The sequence below is a fragment of the Hermetia illucens genome, chromosome 5 (genome assembly GCF_905115235.1).
Source record: "Hermetia illucens chromosome 5, iHerIll2.2.curated.20191125, whole genome shotgun sequence".
Classification (NCBI taxonomy): domain Eukaryota; kingdom Metazoa; phylum Arthropoda; class Insecta; order Diptera; family Stratiomyidae; genus Hermetia; species Hermetia illucens.
In genome coordinates this window covers 74,284,637-74,299,194 of record NC_051853.1, presented here as the reverse complement: position 1 = coordinate 74,299,194, position 14,558 = coordinate 74,284,637, and the positions used below count along the sequence as shown (strand labels likewise).

At 41.0% G+C, this 14,558-nt stretch overlaps 1 protein-coding gene across 1 annotated transcript in view; it reads left to right on the top strand.

Moving 5' to 3' along the window:
- Positions 1-511: 511 nt before the first annotated feature.
- The window catches only part of LOC119658134, a 117,207-nt gene continuing 103,160 nt past the window's right edge, over positions 512-14,558 (top strand). Inside the window, exons 1-3 of the mRNA XM_038065403.1 lie at positions 512-1,078; positions 11,716-11,871; positions 11,935-12,418. Of these exons, the coding sequence (XP_037921331.1) occupies positions 546-1,078; positions 11,716-11,871; positions 11,935-12,418 (1,173 nt within the window). The 5' untranslated portion in view covers positions 512-545. The remainder of the gene's footprint in view (positions 1,079-11,715; positions 11,872-11,934; positions 12,419-14,558) is intronic.

Genomic DNA, 14,558 nt, shown 5'->3' with positions numbered 1-14,558 from the left:
TAAATTACATCGTGTTAAAGACGGTATAAGTGGATACCGAATGAAGTGTCAAAATCAGTAGCCGATAACACCTAAAATATACAGGTTGCATACAGGTTTTTAACTTATCGGGAAACTCGAGGACCACTGCCCTCATTTTATGACTTCTGTTAGCCGATTTGTCGCTTTCGCTATTTTTTTCCATTAAATATGGTGGCAGTTTTCTCTTGAAACGATTAGGCAATAGATGGATTTATCTTGAAGTTTAGTACCGATTGAAGATTGTAATGACGTCAATATCTACTTTGAAAATTCTTCTGAAAACCACTGGCCTCGTGCAGATATTAGATTTTGTTAAGCAACAACATTGCAAGCGATTACTAAATGAATTTTCCTTATCAAGCAACATCATATCGGAGCTTATCAACATCGCCTGAGTAGGATCAACAACCGTTGTAAATCATTTCAGCTTTTGAAATTACAAATTCGAATAATCGGTTTTAGCCAAGGATTTATTGGCATCCGATCGAGTTTTCAGCTCAGTTTATTTTATTAGCTGTGGCAAAATGTTCCGCTTAGTGTTAAGTCTTCTAGTTAGTAGTTTAGCCCTGCAGGGGGTCCAAAGTGCAGCGCCACTTCACGGAAAAGGAACGCCTTTAGGCCGTGCTGGGTTCCACGGAGAAAGAAGCAATGATCGCGCTCAAACTGTGAACTATCGTCTTAGCGGTGACCTGGTTCCAATAAACTATAACATATCGTTGTATCCTCGACTACACTTGAAGGACTTCACGTTTGATGGAAAAGTTCAGATCACGCTTCGGGCTGAAAACGATGCCAGTGAGATTGTCCTTCATGCCTACCAACTGAAAATTAATGATGTGGACTTAATGGACCTGAGTACGCAAGCTACTTACATCCTGTATGCAAAGGATTTAAATAGGACAACGGATTTTTTGACTCTGGCTTCTGCTCATGCGGATCCTCTAGAACTGGTTGCAGGCCGTGAATATTTACTAACGATTAATTACTCTGGATCATTGCGGTCAGATAATGGAGGATTCTATCTGTCGAGTTATGAAACGGCTGAAGATGAAGTGGAGTAAGTTATTTGGATTTTTTTTATCAAATCTGTCACGATTTCTGTTTGACACAGAGCCTTGTCAGTAAGGTATTGCAAAGTGTTTAGCGAATTTGGCTCCCTTTAAGTTTTTTGAACTTAAGCCTTTTCGTAACATTGAAAATTATCGACAAATGTCATCTAGGGAAAAACTAATCATCACAGCTGTAGAAACATGAATAATAAAAGATTTATTGGTTACTGACAGGCTTACAAAACTAGTTAAAATCAGGAGCTTGTATTGTCAATGACGAGAATCAACATATTAATACTTTCTTAGAGGGGTTTGCTTGTCTATACGGTGAGTCATTCGATAATTTGTTTCTGAAGAGATTTGAAAGAGAAATTGTAAGAAGTGAAGGGAGCGGTAGGAATTGTAAGGCGCGTCAATCACACCCAAATGCCATTGTTCGCGGTTTGCTGCAATATGCTTCAACTCCCATCAGGACTTCTCGAGGCGCCCGCACTCTTCCCATGCTGTTTCTGCAGTATTGCTCCTTCCAATAAATCATAGAGATATATTTCCCAGTAAATTGAGAAAGAAGATAATCGCTAAGATTTAGAAAAAGAGCTGAAGGCTGAGTGCATCAATTGGAGGGGTATTTGCGTGCTTGATATTGTTGAAAGGAAGCTAGCTAAAATAATCCTGAAAGGCGTCAAAGAATACCTCAAAATTTGATCGATGTTTCGTCCGCTTTTCATCGATTCCAATATGGCTTTCAACATCGTCAACAAGAAGTGTAAATGTTGTTAGGGCTATGCATGTCGGCGTAAATATCGGAAGAATTTGTCATGCTTCCTTTCTTTGACGTCATGGAAGGGAACTGTTTGTATAACAGTCGATCGAATGCAGAATCCGATCCGTCGTTTTTGCTGTTGACCGAATTCAAATCCGCTTAAAGGCTATAATTTTTTTCGCCAAATATGGTCATATGGGATATCGAATGAAAGGGCTCGATTAGTACCTTTTGGAAATGATGCTTCTGATATTGGGTGAAACATAGAGGAGTGACGGCTCAAAATGTGTTCCCCAAAAAGTGAAGCAGGTTTCGTTCTCACAATCTATCCAACCAAAAAATCTGAAAAAAAATCACAGAGATGTATTTAAATGAAGTCTAAGCCTCAAAATACATCCGCGCAAATAAAGTTAATAATATTTTATTTTAGAAGTTTACCCGGCAACCCCCCTTAAGTTCAGTACAAAATTTGGCATTGGTATAAAGGATAATATATGGCAGAATTTGGTCATGTTTGAAAAAATTCAACCATTATTAAAAAAGTAAGAGAAGGTGAAACTTGTCAATTTTTTTATGAATTTCGTGCATTCCGCAACGTGCATGTCGCCATCATCACAAATCAATTCATGAATACCACACCAGAGATCATATGAACGGGGGTTGTCATTTGTGTACATGTGTGCATGTTGATATATGTATATATGTGCTAATGAAGTTTGCGGTAATAAGCAGTTTGTCTGTTTAGTGTGAAGATAATATCTGTGTCTGTAATATGTACGCATATCTTGTAGTTTGGAAAACTATGAAGGAATATGTTGGATTTGTACGAATGTATACTATAATATATATTGGATTTGTATACGAATGAAAAAATGTCCGCAGAAGTTTCTCACATAAGATGAACACAAAACCTTTATACCCAAAGCGCGAGCTTCCTTATTTATTTTTAAGTTTAAAGTGCAATTGAATTTCTTACAACCAGAATTTATTAGAACGGAAATTCTACTTTAAGGCATGCAACACATGTGATTTCTTGCTGGCAAGAACAATATTCAGCAAAACCAAAATAGAGTTACTCATTGGCTAAAGCAGATTGTAAACACTGAAGAAGGGACAAACTGGCTCCCGAAATATCGACATTAGCAAATAAATACAAGAGGGCTATTCCTAGTCAAGAAACAATCTTTTCTTTTCATTAAAGCTAAAGATTATTTATATTACGGATGGTATGCTGATGATGGGATGTATTGCAAGGTCGATGACCGAACATTCTCCCCGTCGTTGAGTAATAGATCAACCCTCAGTGCTACTGGTTGGTCGCGATGGTAAAAGGTTGTGTTGTATTGGTTCTAGGTTGAGGAACTGGTATCTTCGACTTGCTGCTGGTCACTATCCGTGGTCGGTTGGTCCATAGAAGATAATAATGATAATAATCGTTGATGCAACAGACCAAGTGGATCAGGGCCTTGAAGTGTATTAGAGCACTTCATTCAAGACCGTAACGGTACACTACAGGATTACAGTAACCTATAGGAGGCAATGTGGTTAGCATTGCGGTCGCCCGAAATTATTATCCTGATTTGACTCAGGTACTCATTCACAACTGAGTCGACTGGTATCCGACGTCAAATCACGACCTTCCGTACGGCAGCCTTGTGTTCAACCACTCAGTTGTCCGGACATAGAAGATAGCCCGAGATAATTACGATGCCAATAAACCTTAGATAACCCACTGAGACAGAATGAGTGTATCCCAAGTGGCATCTACCATTTCCCGCTGCTGCAGGTTCTTTAGTTCATTTCGTATCTCGGTTAAATTCCTTTGGAAGGATTCGATCGAGCTGATATTGTTGCTTAATTGTGGTTGATGATCTGCGAGAATGAATTCGAAGGTGTTTCTGATCGGTACGTAAGAGGTGCTAAAGTAACTTCGAAACAATCGTTGCGCTTGAATAGTAACGGTTGGCTCTCATATAGTACAATTTTCGCGGAGTTGGATGATGCTACCTCTTTCTAGCCGAGCCTGAGTTATGGTAGGACCACATTCAATGTCTCTTCCATGTTTGGTAAAGTATTTCTAGTGATTGGGTTTTATTAGTTGAGTTCAATTTGATTGCCTTGCATTTCATCTTAGCCGGAATATGACTGATGAAATTCGATAGAGAGAATTCAACTGCTGGAATGAGCTATCTATGGTTTTATCAAATTCATCAAAATGTTTGTTGTTGAGTCGATAACCGTAGTTTGATTTTTGATGAGTTCCAGCAAGTGTGCATCGTTTTGCTTTAACAACGGTTGACATTTAAGTCGCATAGTCTCAGTTTGGTGCCCCAAAAAACAAGTTGACTATGTTCCTTGCTTATTTATTCGAGGTAGCTGCTTGGTTGATGCTAATAATGGTTCGTTATTTCTCTTGATATCGCCTAAAAGATTATTGAATTGTTCCATTATAACGAAGCAGGAACATTTGTTGTTCATCCTGCCGAGACAAAGAGGTAAATCTGATTTCCGACAGAATGGGCATATTGGAACGACGAGTTGAATACTTTGATGAACTACTGAACAACCAGAACATCGGTGGTCCCGCCAACTGAAGACGACGGACAAATACTACCACCACTAAGTATAGAAGGAACAGTTCGTGCAATTCATCGGTTTAAAAATCATAAGTCGCCAGGAGCCTATGGAATTACAGCCGAATTGGTTAAATATGGAGGCGACCAAGTGGTTCATCAACTTGGGCTCATGGCATGGGACAGCGAATCAATGCATAACGATTGGCAACGAGGCATTATCTGCCTCATACATAAAAACGGAGATATCACACAGTGCAGCAATTATAGAGGTATCACGTTGCTGAGTACCATCTATAAGATTTTCTCCGCTATCTTGCTAGGCCGGATAGCCCCATACGAAAGAGGCTTCACTCCAGGCAAATTAGCAACAGATCTGATTTTCTCTCTACGGCAGGCGAAGGAAAAACTGCTGGAATATTGACATCAATTGTACCATATTTTCATCGACTTTAAAGCCGCCTATGATAGCATAGCCAGGGTAATATTGTACACAACCATGAGAAAATTCGGTATCCCGACGAAATTGATAAGACTGATTAGGCTGACCCTAACCAATGTTCTCCGCCGCGTTCGAGAGAAGAATCCTCCGAAGAATTTTTGGCCCCCTACATGAGGATGGACGATTTCGTAGCCTACATAACGACGAAATCTATGAGCGATACCATGACCCTCAACTCGTAGATAAAATCCGGCTCAATAGGTGACAGTGGGCGGGTCACTTAATCCGTATGGATCGTCGTCTATAAGGGCAATATATATATATAAGGAAAAGAAGACGAGGCAGACCCTGCCTAAGATGGAGCGATGGCGTAGGTCAGGACGCCAGACAGCTTTTAGGGATATCGAATTGGTGGACCTCGCGCAAAACCAGGATGTCTGGAATTCTTTAATAAGGCAGGCCTAGACCGGATACGGATTGTTACGCCGTTGATGTTGATGATGAGGAACATTTGCCTATAAACTGATCATATGTTTTGTAAATTTTTTGTACTCCGTCGCAAATATTTTGCATTTCATTCCAGCACGGTCTTAGGTTGTGGGGTACCACCAGATTCCATTCATTTAAAATCAAATTGGCTACTCCCTCCGAAATAAAGTCCTGGTGGCGTTGGAAATGGTGTGGTTTGTACCGGTTTGGTGAATACTGGTAAAGTGAGGTCAGCCCATTTGTGTGTGATGAACTTTTGTTCGGCTGAGTTGGCCGGGGGCGGCTCTTGAACTAACGCCGAATTTGTCATCTGGTGGGAAGTTCCCTCCTCGGTTGATTCAATCGGTAGTGGGTATTTTATGGATAGGTCTGCGCACTACTTCTGATAATATTTTGACGTCCATTATCCTTACGAGACCATCTACTCGGTATATTATCTTTAGAATATGACCGATTGGTTATTTGAGAACGGGCATGTTATCTGCTTTTAGTCCTACTAATATACCTGGCTTGATATTTTCGTAGCGTTGTTTCCATTTATATCGTAGTTGCAGCTCGGACAAATATTCCGAGAACCAACGATGCCAAAACCTCTGCTTTATTTCGAAGATCTCTTTCCATCTTTAAGATACTACGCCACCCTTTGCGTCAATGGTAATGGTCAATGGTGGCAGAGGTCTGGAGTTCACTTCCAATATGGCTGTCTTCATTTCCTCGCGTGTGAGTGATTCAGGCGTGATTTTTTTTCAAAAGCAAATGTTTGGCGGATTTTCGGCAGCCTTCTTTGCGTACGATGTCACCGGTTTAGCGCGTTGATGAAGGACTCGGTCGTTAGGTCGGTGACTATATTAATTCTAAATCAACCGCTTCAGTTGTGAAACGTCATTTATCTCTGATCTTAAAATAAATCCATGTTTGCTACTTCGTAGCTGTTTCATTGATTGTGGATGCGCCTCTCATTAAGCTATTCTGATTACCACGCCAAGTGCTTCTTCTAATTCTTCGGCCGTTAAATGATCGATAGCTCGCTCCCTGATACACACATGAGTATTTTTGATGAAACGGTCCATAACTGATAATCCTTTGCGTTTGCTGAAAAGAATTCCCATGGTCGATTTGAAGTATCAATGGCGATTGACCAATCAGCACAAATAATACCAACATTGTTTGTTTTTTCTCCAGGTCAATGTTGGTGCTGGATGCTTCCCGGGCTAGACGTCTTGAGTTCCATGAAGAAATATTGAAGAAGTCAACGTGCCTCCATTGATTTGGTGTGGACAGTTGTTGTATGGATGCAACCCAATTAGCCGCAAAGGCGTAAAACAATGATACCTCTGCATACAATCAGTTCAGGACGATTTTTAAATCGGTCCAGTAGAAATATGCCTCCTCGGATATCTTTAAATCCCGCTTTAGCCTTTGCACAAGATGGTGGCAAGCTTCACCACACGTAGCTCTAGTCAAGATGCCAGTTTTTAACGGTGTCCGATATTCCTCTAAATATAATAGTTTGCCCAAGCGTACACCACCGGGCCGTATGCCCTCTCCGTTTCCGCCCCATATCCGTAGTCAAAATCCTGCAGACCCCAGGATTGTGCTTGTTTGTCAAGGGTTTCTTTAAGGTTATCTGTTCCAGCCATCATATCGTTTATGTAGTCCAAGTCTTCTCGCAGTGTTGATGCACTAAGCGTGACCGAAGCTGGATCTGAGATGATACGTGTTGAAGACGTTTATGTTAGTCGCTAAATAAGGTGCGGATGTGATGATTCTATTTAGCCGGTAGAATCGCATCGCTTCGCTTGGATAGATCTGCCATACTCTTAGCTAGAATCTTCTATATTCTTCTGCCACCAGAATTTGTCGATATTTCTTCTGCCGTGAAATCATAATTGGGATATATCCCGATGACTTTTTGGAGGAAGCGTCGAACACAACTCTAAGATTGTTCCTTTCTAGGTTCAATAAACAGTGGTGCGGAGGGAAGCGGTGACGCTTCAATATTCGTCTCTCAAGCTTGGGTCTTTGGTGACTTTTTTTTCAAGATGAAGGAAACGTTTCGTTGCAATGTCTTCTCGGAATGGTAGTTTCACACCGAAACGTTCGCGGTTTAGCCTTTTCACGGTTCGCCTGAATTTTTCCTCACATCTTCTTTCTTGCTGACTGATTGTAGAATCGCCTACTGATTTTTCTAACTGCCTGAATCGCTCCATTTGCTTTGGTACTCTGTATTGCCGGTATTCGAGACTGCTCAGGTGATACTCGGTGTGCCGGGTATTGCTATTCTACCTGCAATTATCCATCTGAAGACAGTACTCTGCAGTATTGGGAGGTTCTTGGCTAAGCGTATTTGTCCGAAACTTAATAGCTCGTAGTATATGTCCGCTACGAGAAGTCCGTCAATACGGCTTGGGTGGTTGAATTGGGGGTTCGCTAACTGAATATCCTTTAGTATAGCCTAAGTGTTACTGCCTAGTTTGTGTAATGGTTGCGCTGTCTATATGTGGCAGCACAAGTTCATCTAACTGTCGTGTAAAGGTTGACACTCTTGATTTTAGAGTTAACTTGACCTTTTGTCGCGATTATTGCGCTACTCCACATAATCTTTGGAGACTTATTTGGTGTTTTACTAGAGATATCATAATAGTCATCTGGAACCGCTGTCTATTATGACCCTAAGTTCGACCGATTTACCTTGTTGGTTCTTTACCTTGATAGTAGCAATTCCTGGGAGAACTAATGAACCAGAGAACGACATTGTCCCTGTGGATAAGGCTATTGAATCATTTGCTTCCGTAGCCATATTCGATGTATTCGCTATCCGTCCGCGTTTCTCCTTGAGATAGTTACCAGACGATTAAGATGTTGCATCATTGATGGTGGTGCCTTGGCTAACGAAGTCCAAAGGTAACAAATTTTAGGGCCTTTTGCTACACTTTAAACGGCTTCCGTAACGTAAACAATTCAGGTAAAGCTTCAGCTGCTGTCGTTAACTTTTGAAATTTGTCGCATGAATATATTCGATGTGATTGGTTGCAACTTCTACAAGCTTTGCCAGACTGATGTTTGGTAGCCATTAGTGTAGACAGCGAGTGGGAGGACGATTTACTTTGAAGTGTTGCTCGTTTGCCCGAATGCAAGGAATGATGACAATTCGTTCCGTTTTTGCAACTCCTGTGGTTTTGCTGATATTTGCTCGTAGAGGTTATGGTGTTTCTATCGAGCTCTTTTAATAGTAGATATAAAATAATAGGATCGCATCCTTTTACGTTCGGCTGACAATTGGAAAACTCAAGCAGACATTCCTTGGTGACATCATGAAACTTTTACATTACTTTGGCTGATTCGGTTGTAATCGCTAGCTGTTATATGAGCTTTTCCAGCAGCAACGATACTCTCAATTGTGGATTTTCGAACCAATTCTTCAAGATCTAGCATGTCACCTTATAGTTCTCATTAGTGATGGGAAAATGGCGGATTAGACGCTTGCCTCGTCCTCCACGTTTGCCAACACCATATTTTTGCGCCAGATCGTGAAATGATTGCCACTGTGTATGGTTATCATCGAAGACTGGAATCGTCACATGAGGCAATTACTTAATGAGCTGAACTCGTCTGAGAGGCTCTTTTGTCGTTGTAACTATTTCACGACATTGATCTAAGAGTGTGAGCGTGTTTTGCATTCTGTCCTCAAAGTAGTCGTTATCACTATATCCATGTTGTGATGGAACGGTTGCGCACTGCTAAATCGGCTGATGGCCTTAACGAAGCTGTTCCAAGCATGTGGAGAGTGTTGTAGCCTCCACTTTGCAATAGGCCTTAGGTTGCGCTTCCTCGACTCAATCAATTCTGCTGATGATGTGCTCGATTGAGCGCACCCTGCACTGTTGGTGCTTATTCTGTCCCGTGATGCCATCTGACGATATACTGGGCCGACTTTGGCTGCTTCGGAAGCCTAAATGGCATTCTGCTTCTTTACCCTTGTTGGTGGGGTCGTAGTAAATGTTGCCTTCGAGGTTCCCTCAGAACCATGAAGCGTTGAGTTATATTGGTCCTTGACTTGGCGTGTTCGCGTTTCGCCCCATCGAAAAACTGCTTCTTAAAGTGCGGATGGTCGGAACAAATCACGCTGAATATCATCATTTGTTTTGGAGAATAATGCCCAAAGTTAATCTAGTTGTGTTGATCGAGCCGTAAGATATTCCCCTTTCTTTCTCTCTCTGGAGTCCTTCTGGTAGTTAGAGATGAGACGCTGGATTTCCTGACCGGTCACGTCTTCATGCTGCGTCAACTTGTCTGCTTGCAGCACCTTTAGTTCGAAGTATTGCAGCAGATTACCGGGAACGCACTCTAGCCTGTAGGTCACGTCGAGGACCAATTGCATTCGGGGTTCATACAAATAGAATTTAATTACAGCGCTGGGTTGCAGGATTTACTCTCGCAGACGAACTTTGACAAAAATATTGATGTGGCCACAATCACTGAACCATATTGCAAATCCAGAAGCGACACCTGGGTAAGAAGTCAAACCGGCTTCCTCGTGAGGTAGTTTTATGAGATCAGGGAATACCCTAATGTCAAATTTGTAGAGGTGAAAGTGAGAGGACAGCACATTTGCAGTTACTATACTCCACCTTTGTCCTGAGTGCGGCATTCGATCAATGAGTGTGTTAGTCGATGTGTCTTTCTTAAAAGACTGGCAGTACTCACGAATGTCGGGGAAATAAATGCTTCACGAGAGGAAGGTCTAGTACGTGACGCAAGTGACTACCAAGCTAGCTGTACGAAGATCAAAGTTTTGCCAGGTGATAAAAAGGAAGAAAAATAAAAAAAAACCGGAAAAAGTGACTGGTGGGGTCGCTAAATATTTTGAGTAAAATTAATTTTCTGAGACCTTTGGTATAGATATATGTGTATGTCTGGGCGGCGCCACCACCATAGAAATAGTCATCCAGATTACCCAACGAATGACCGACGCATGACACAGATAGAAAAAAACAAGTCGAGAAACCGAGTATGAAAGGTTTTGTGTATTTCTTTTATAAAGAGATTTAGGTGTGCATTTGTCCCATTAGCATGTAGCACGTAAAATATGCATATATTATGTGAAAATAGCCACTTTCAAGTGATATTGACATTCATAGTCTTGAATTTGCAGAGCACAGATTTGACCTAGTATAACTTTGTTAGTGATGGTACGATTTTCACCAAATTTGGCAGAATCATGATCTATACTGTAGCCTACATTGTTGTAAAATTTTGTGATTCTAGGGTGAACTTAAAAGGGGTTTTCCTGTCAATTACTAAAGATTATTTTAATATACTATTATTAACTTTATTTGAACAGGTATCGATATGGAGGGTATTTCGGAGCCTAGGCACCATATAGTGGCAGCCCCCTGATTTTTTCCAGATTTTTGGGTTGGGTAGTTCCTGAGAATGGGTTCGTTAAAAAAATGACCAATTTCAACCCCCCGCACTCCCCACCTTTTCAGCAAAAGTCAAAACTAATACCGGCTTCGAAAAGTACTAACCTTTAATTTGATACCCTACATGACACTATTTGATGAAAAAAAAATTTACACCCCCCTTTTGCATGTATGGGGACCTTCCTTAAATTCGTCTTAAGAGGATGTAACTCACTATATGCGTGAGCGTTCATAGTTCCCACCTTTCTACCAAATTTGGTGTCAATCGCTATAACCGTCTCCGAGAAAAATGCGTGTGACGGACAGACAGACAGACAGACAGACGGACAGACAGACAGTAAACCGATTTTAATAAGGTTTTGTTTTACAAACAAAACCTTAAAAAGGTGCGGAGCGGAGGTGTTGACGATACTAGAGACTTGTCAATGACTGTAGTCTATTCCGAGCGCCAAGTATAACATAGTTCTTCTTCTTTTCCTTTGTCCCGTTCACAATTGGGGTCGGCTCGTCGTGATCGGTTTCGCTATTCTATCAAATGCCTGATTTGGATGCAATCTCGAGGCTTTTAAATCCCCATCCAGCGTATCAAGCCACCGTTGTTTTGGCCAGCTTTTTGGTCGTTTACCATCAACTTCGATGTTCAAATCAATCATGGCAAGCGAATTCTCGTTAGCGTTCAAACATTGGGTTTCCCTACTTGTATAAGAACGCAAGATAGAATTAAGATACTTTCCAAAATCAGAGAAGTTTCGAATTTTTCAAACTAATCTGACAACTCGGGTTTAAAGGGGTATCACTCTCTAGGGGCACTGGTATGGGTTATGTTCTAGTGGATAGGATAGGTGTCTTTAGTTGAAAGGTAGTAAGATTTCTAGTATATGCTGGAGGTATTCATTAGCCTTTAGCTAAGTTGATTAAAATTCAATATATAACTTTGACTTTAATTTCAAAGGTATTTGGCAACAACACAGCTCCAGGCAACTGATGCCCGACATGCTTTTCCATGCTTTGATGAGCCTGGCTACAAAGCCACTTTTGACATCGCGATCAGGCATGGCAAAGAATACAATGTGGTTTCTAATATGCCGCTATCTCGAACAGAAGATACGTAAGTACAAGATATCTTCTGCTTTTCCCAGTAAATTCATTGAATGCACCTTTGATTCCACAGCTCTTCCGACACTACAACATCGTACTTCCAGACTACACCGAAGATGTCAACCTACATAATAGCTTTTATGGTTTCGAAATTTGTCTCCACTGAATCCAAACAAGGTGATGTGCTTCATCGAGTATTTTCTCGGCCAGATACAAAAGATGAGCAAGGCTATGCATTGGAGACCAGCAAGAAAATCCTCAATTACTTCGCAACCTATCTAGATGTTCCATATGATTTGCCAAAGATAGACAATGTGGCTGTACCAGATTTTGGTACTGGCGCCATGGAAAATTGGGGAATGGTTGAATATCGTGAAGAGTATCTTCTTTTCGATGAAAAAAAATCCACTACGAAGACGATGTTGGGTATTGCAATGAAAATTGGACATGAGTTCACACACATGTGGTTTGGGGATTTGGTCACGGCGAAATGGTGGGAGTTCCTCTGGCTTCATGAGGGTTTTGCATCACTTTATGAGTATCTTTCAGTAGATGCGGTAAGTATTGAGTGCCAATTGATAGTACAATAGATAAAACTTTGTCTCGGAATAATCTCTGTTATCATAAATAATCTGTAATCAAACCTTACACATTACTCGGGGTACAGTTGCATAGCATATGTATGCAAGTGCTTATGTTACATGCAAGGTTTTTATCAAGCACAAGCATAACTTTGTCAATGTTTATGAAACGAGATTTCGATAGCTGATCCACTTGATTAGATAATCTGATTATTTTTGGGTTTGATATCAACAAGTATCGATTATGTGATTATCGTCAATGACATAAGCGTTTCAATTGCCTGAAATACATCGATAGATAAATAGAATACAAAATCACAACACAGACCTCTTATATCTCATTAACAGATTTTCTTTAATAATCTAAAGTTAATCGCACCCGCTTCAGCTCATGTTCAATTGGTGATAAGCAGATCACCGGGTCCCACCAGGAGTTACATTAGATAGTAATTTAATTTTCCGGACGTTACCTCAACCATGGTGGTCCGTGCACATGGTATCTAGGCCTGAAAATACTCTCCGGTACGATATCTGCTCAAGAAAAGTTTCAGAGTGGTATATTATTATATTTTGAAAATTTACTGCGACTCATCATACTGGTTAGTTTGGTGGAGATCGTACCATTATTAAGAAATTTACAGTAGGTCAAATTCGCCACTTTCGCGTCAAATTACTACTCTCTATGACATAAAATATTTGTATCATATCGGATTGAAGATCGGGTACATTCAGCGTATATAAAATACTAGTATCGTGTACCCATAAATTCTTACATAAAAAAGCAACAAAACCTTTCATACCTGAAACATTTCCATTTCCCATCTTTTTAGAGTTGTGCCACCACAGCTGCCATTTTTCATGCAATTCAGGTAGGGGGAAGATTGCCAATGATAAGGTGATATTGGAATTAAGGATACTTGCCATCATTATTAACGAGATTTGGAGGAACCGCTACAAAAAATGAGCCACTAGGACAAAAATGTTCAAGCTTCATCTTGACTGAAACATGACTGAATTCGCCAATAATGCCACTTTCACTTAAACTAAAATATCTTGGTATCATCCTCGATATGAAGCTGAAAATGGAGGTTCTACCAATGTACATAGTCGTAGTTCATCCGATTCTCACTTACGGTTCCATGGTGTAGCTAAGCATGGAGTACAGTAGAACAAAGCTTAATACGTTGCAAAGAACAACAGTGTGGGCAATTCTAGGGATATGCGTTCTTGTCTAACAATCGAACTCTATATCAAATAGAATAGAAAGAGGCCCTATGGAGTTGTGACCAACAAGAGTTTGAGCATCTCCAGCAAACTGCGTTATATAGAGGCTGGGTTTTAGGAAGTAGTTCATTACGAGTGTAAGGCTTTGGATCGAAGCGGAGGTTTTCGCAGAAACTCACAGCATATCTTACTGGTACAGGCTTCTGGGAAATGCCACCGTTTTCCGAGTGGGGATAGTGATGATGCCTTATCGGCGATGGGGTGTGATCAGACTGCTAAGCGAGATATAGAGATGAAGATGAGAATCGTTAGTTCAAGAAACTCCCTACCATTCAGTTCCTCCATTGGTCCAGCTTCTCCTAACAGCTGGGTGGAGAAATAGTCGGTCTCACCATGCTTTCGATTCAATCCACCCGCCTCTTCTCTCGTTTTGTCGAGAGAGTTGCTACTTGTTTAATGTACCGTTGCCGTTCTTCACGAACAAAGACCTCCTTTGGTTCTTCTCCCTCGCGCTTGTGTATGGCTTTATTTTCCTGGCGATGGGAATCACTCCCGCGATCACCATTACAGCCGATTTAGAGATTTAGGCAGATATCACCCGTAAAATTTCCCGTCTCTGTACTTGTGCTAGGCGCTTGCGATGCACCTCTTTACTAAGAGCACCAGTCCATACTTCTGCGTCGTAGACCAGAAAAGTATGCGTTGCACTCAGTTAAAGACTCGAATGTGATACTTAGGACGCCCAATGTTTGTCGTTAACCAACTTTAGGCCGAAATTTCACGTGAGCTTTGCCCGATGCTACTTTGATTTGCTCGAAAAATCTCATGTTTCAGTCGAGTTCGTTGGTTTTGACCCGATTATCGACTCTTTGATCGGTATGATCAGCGCAAG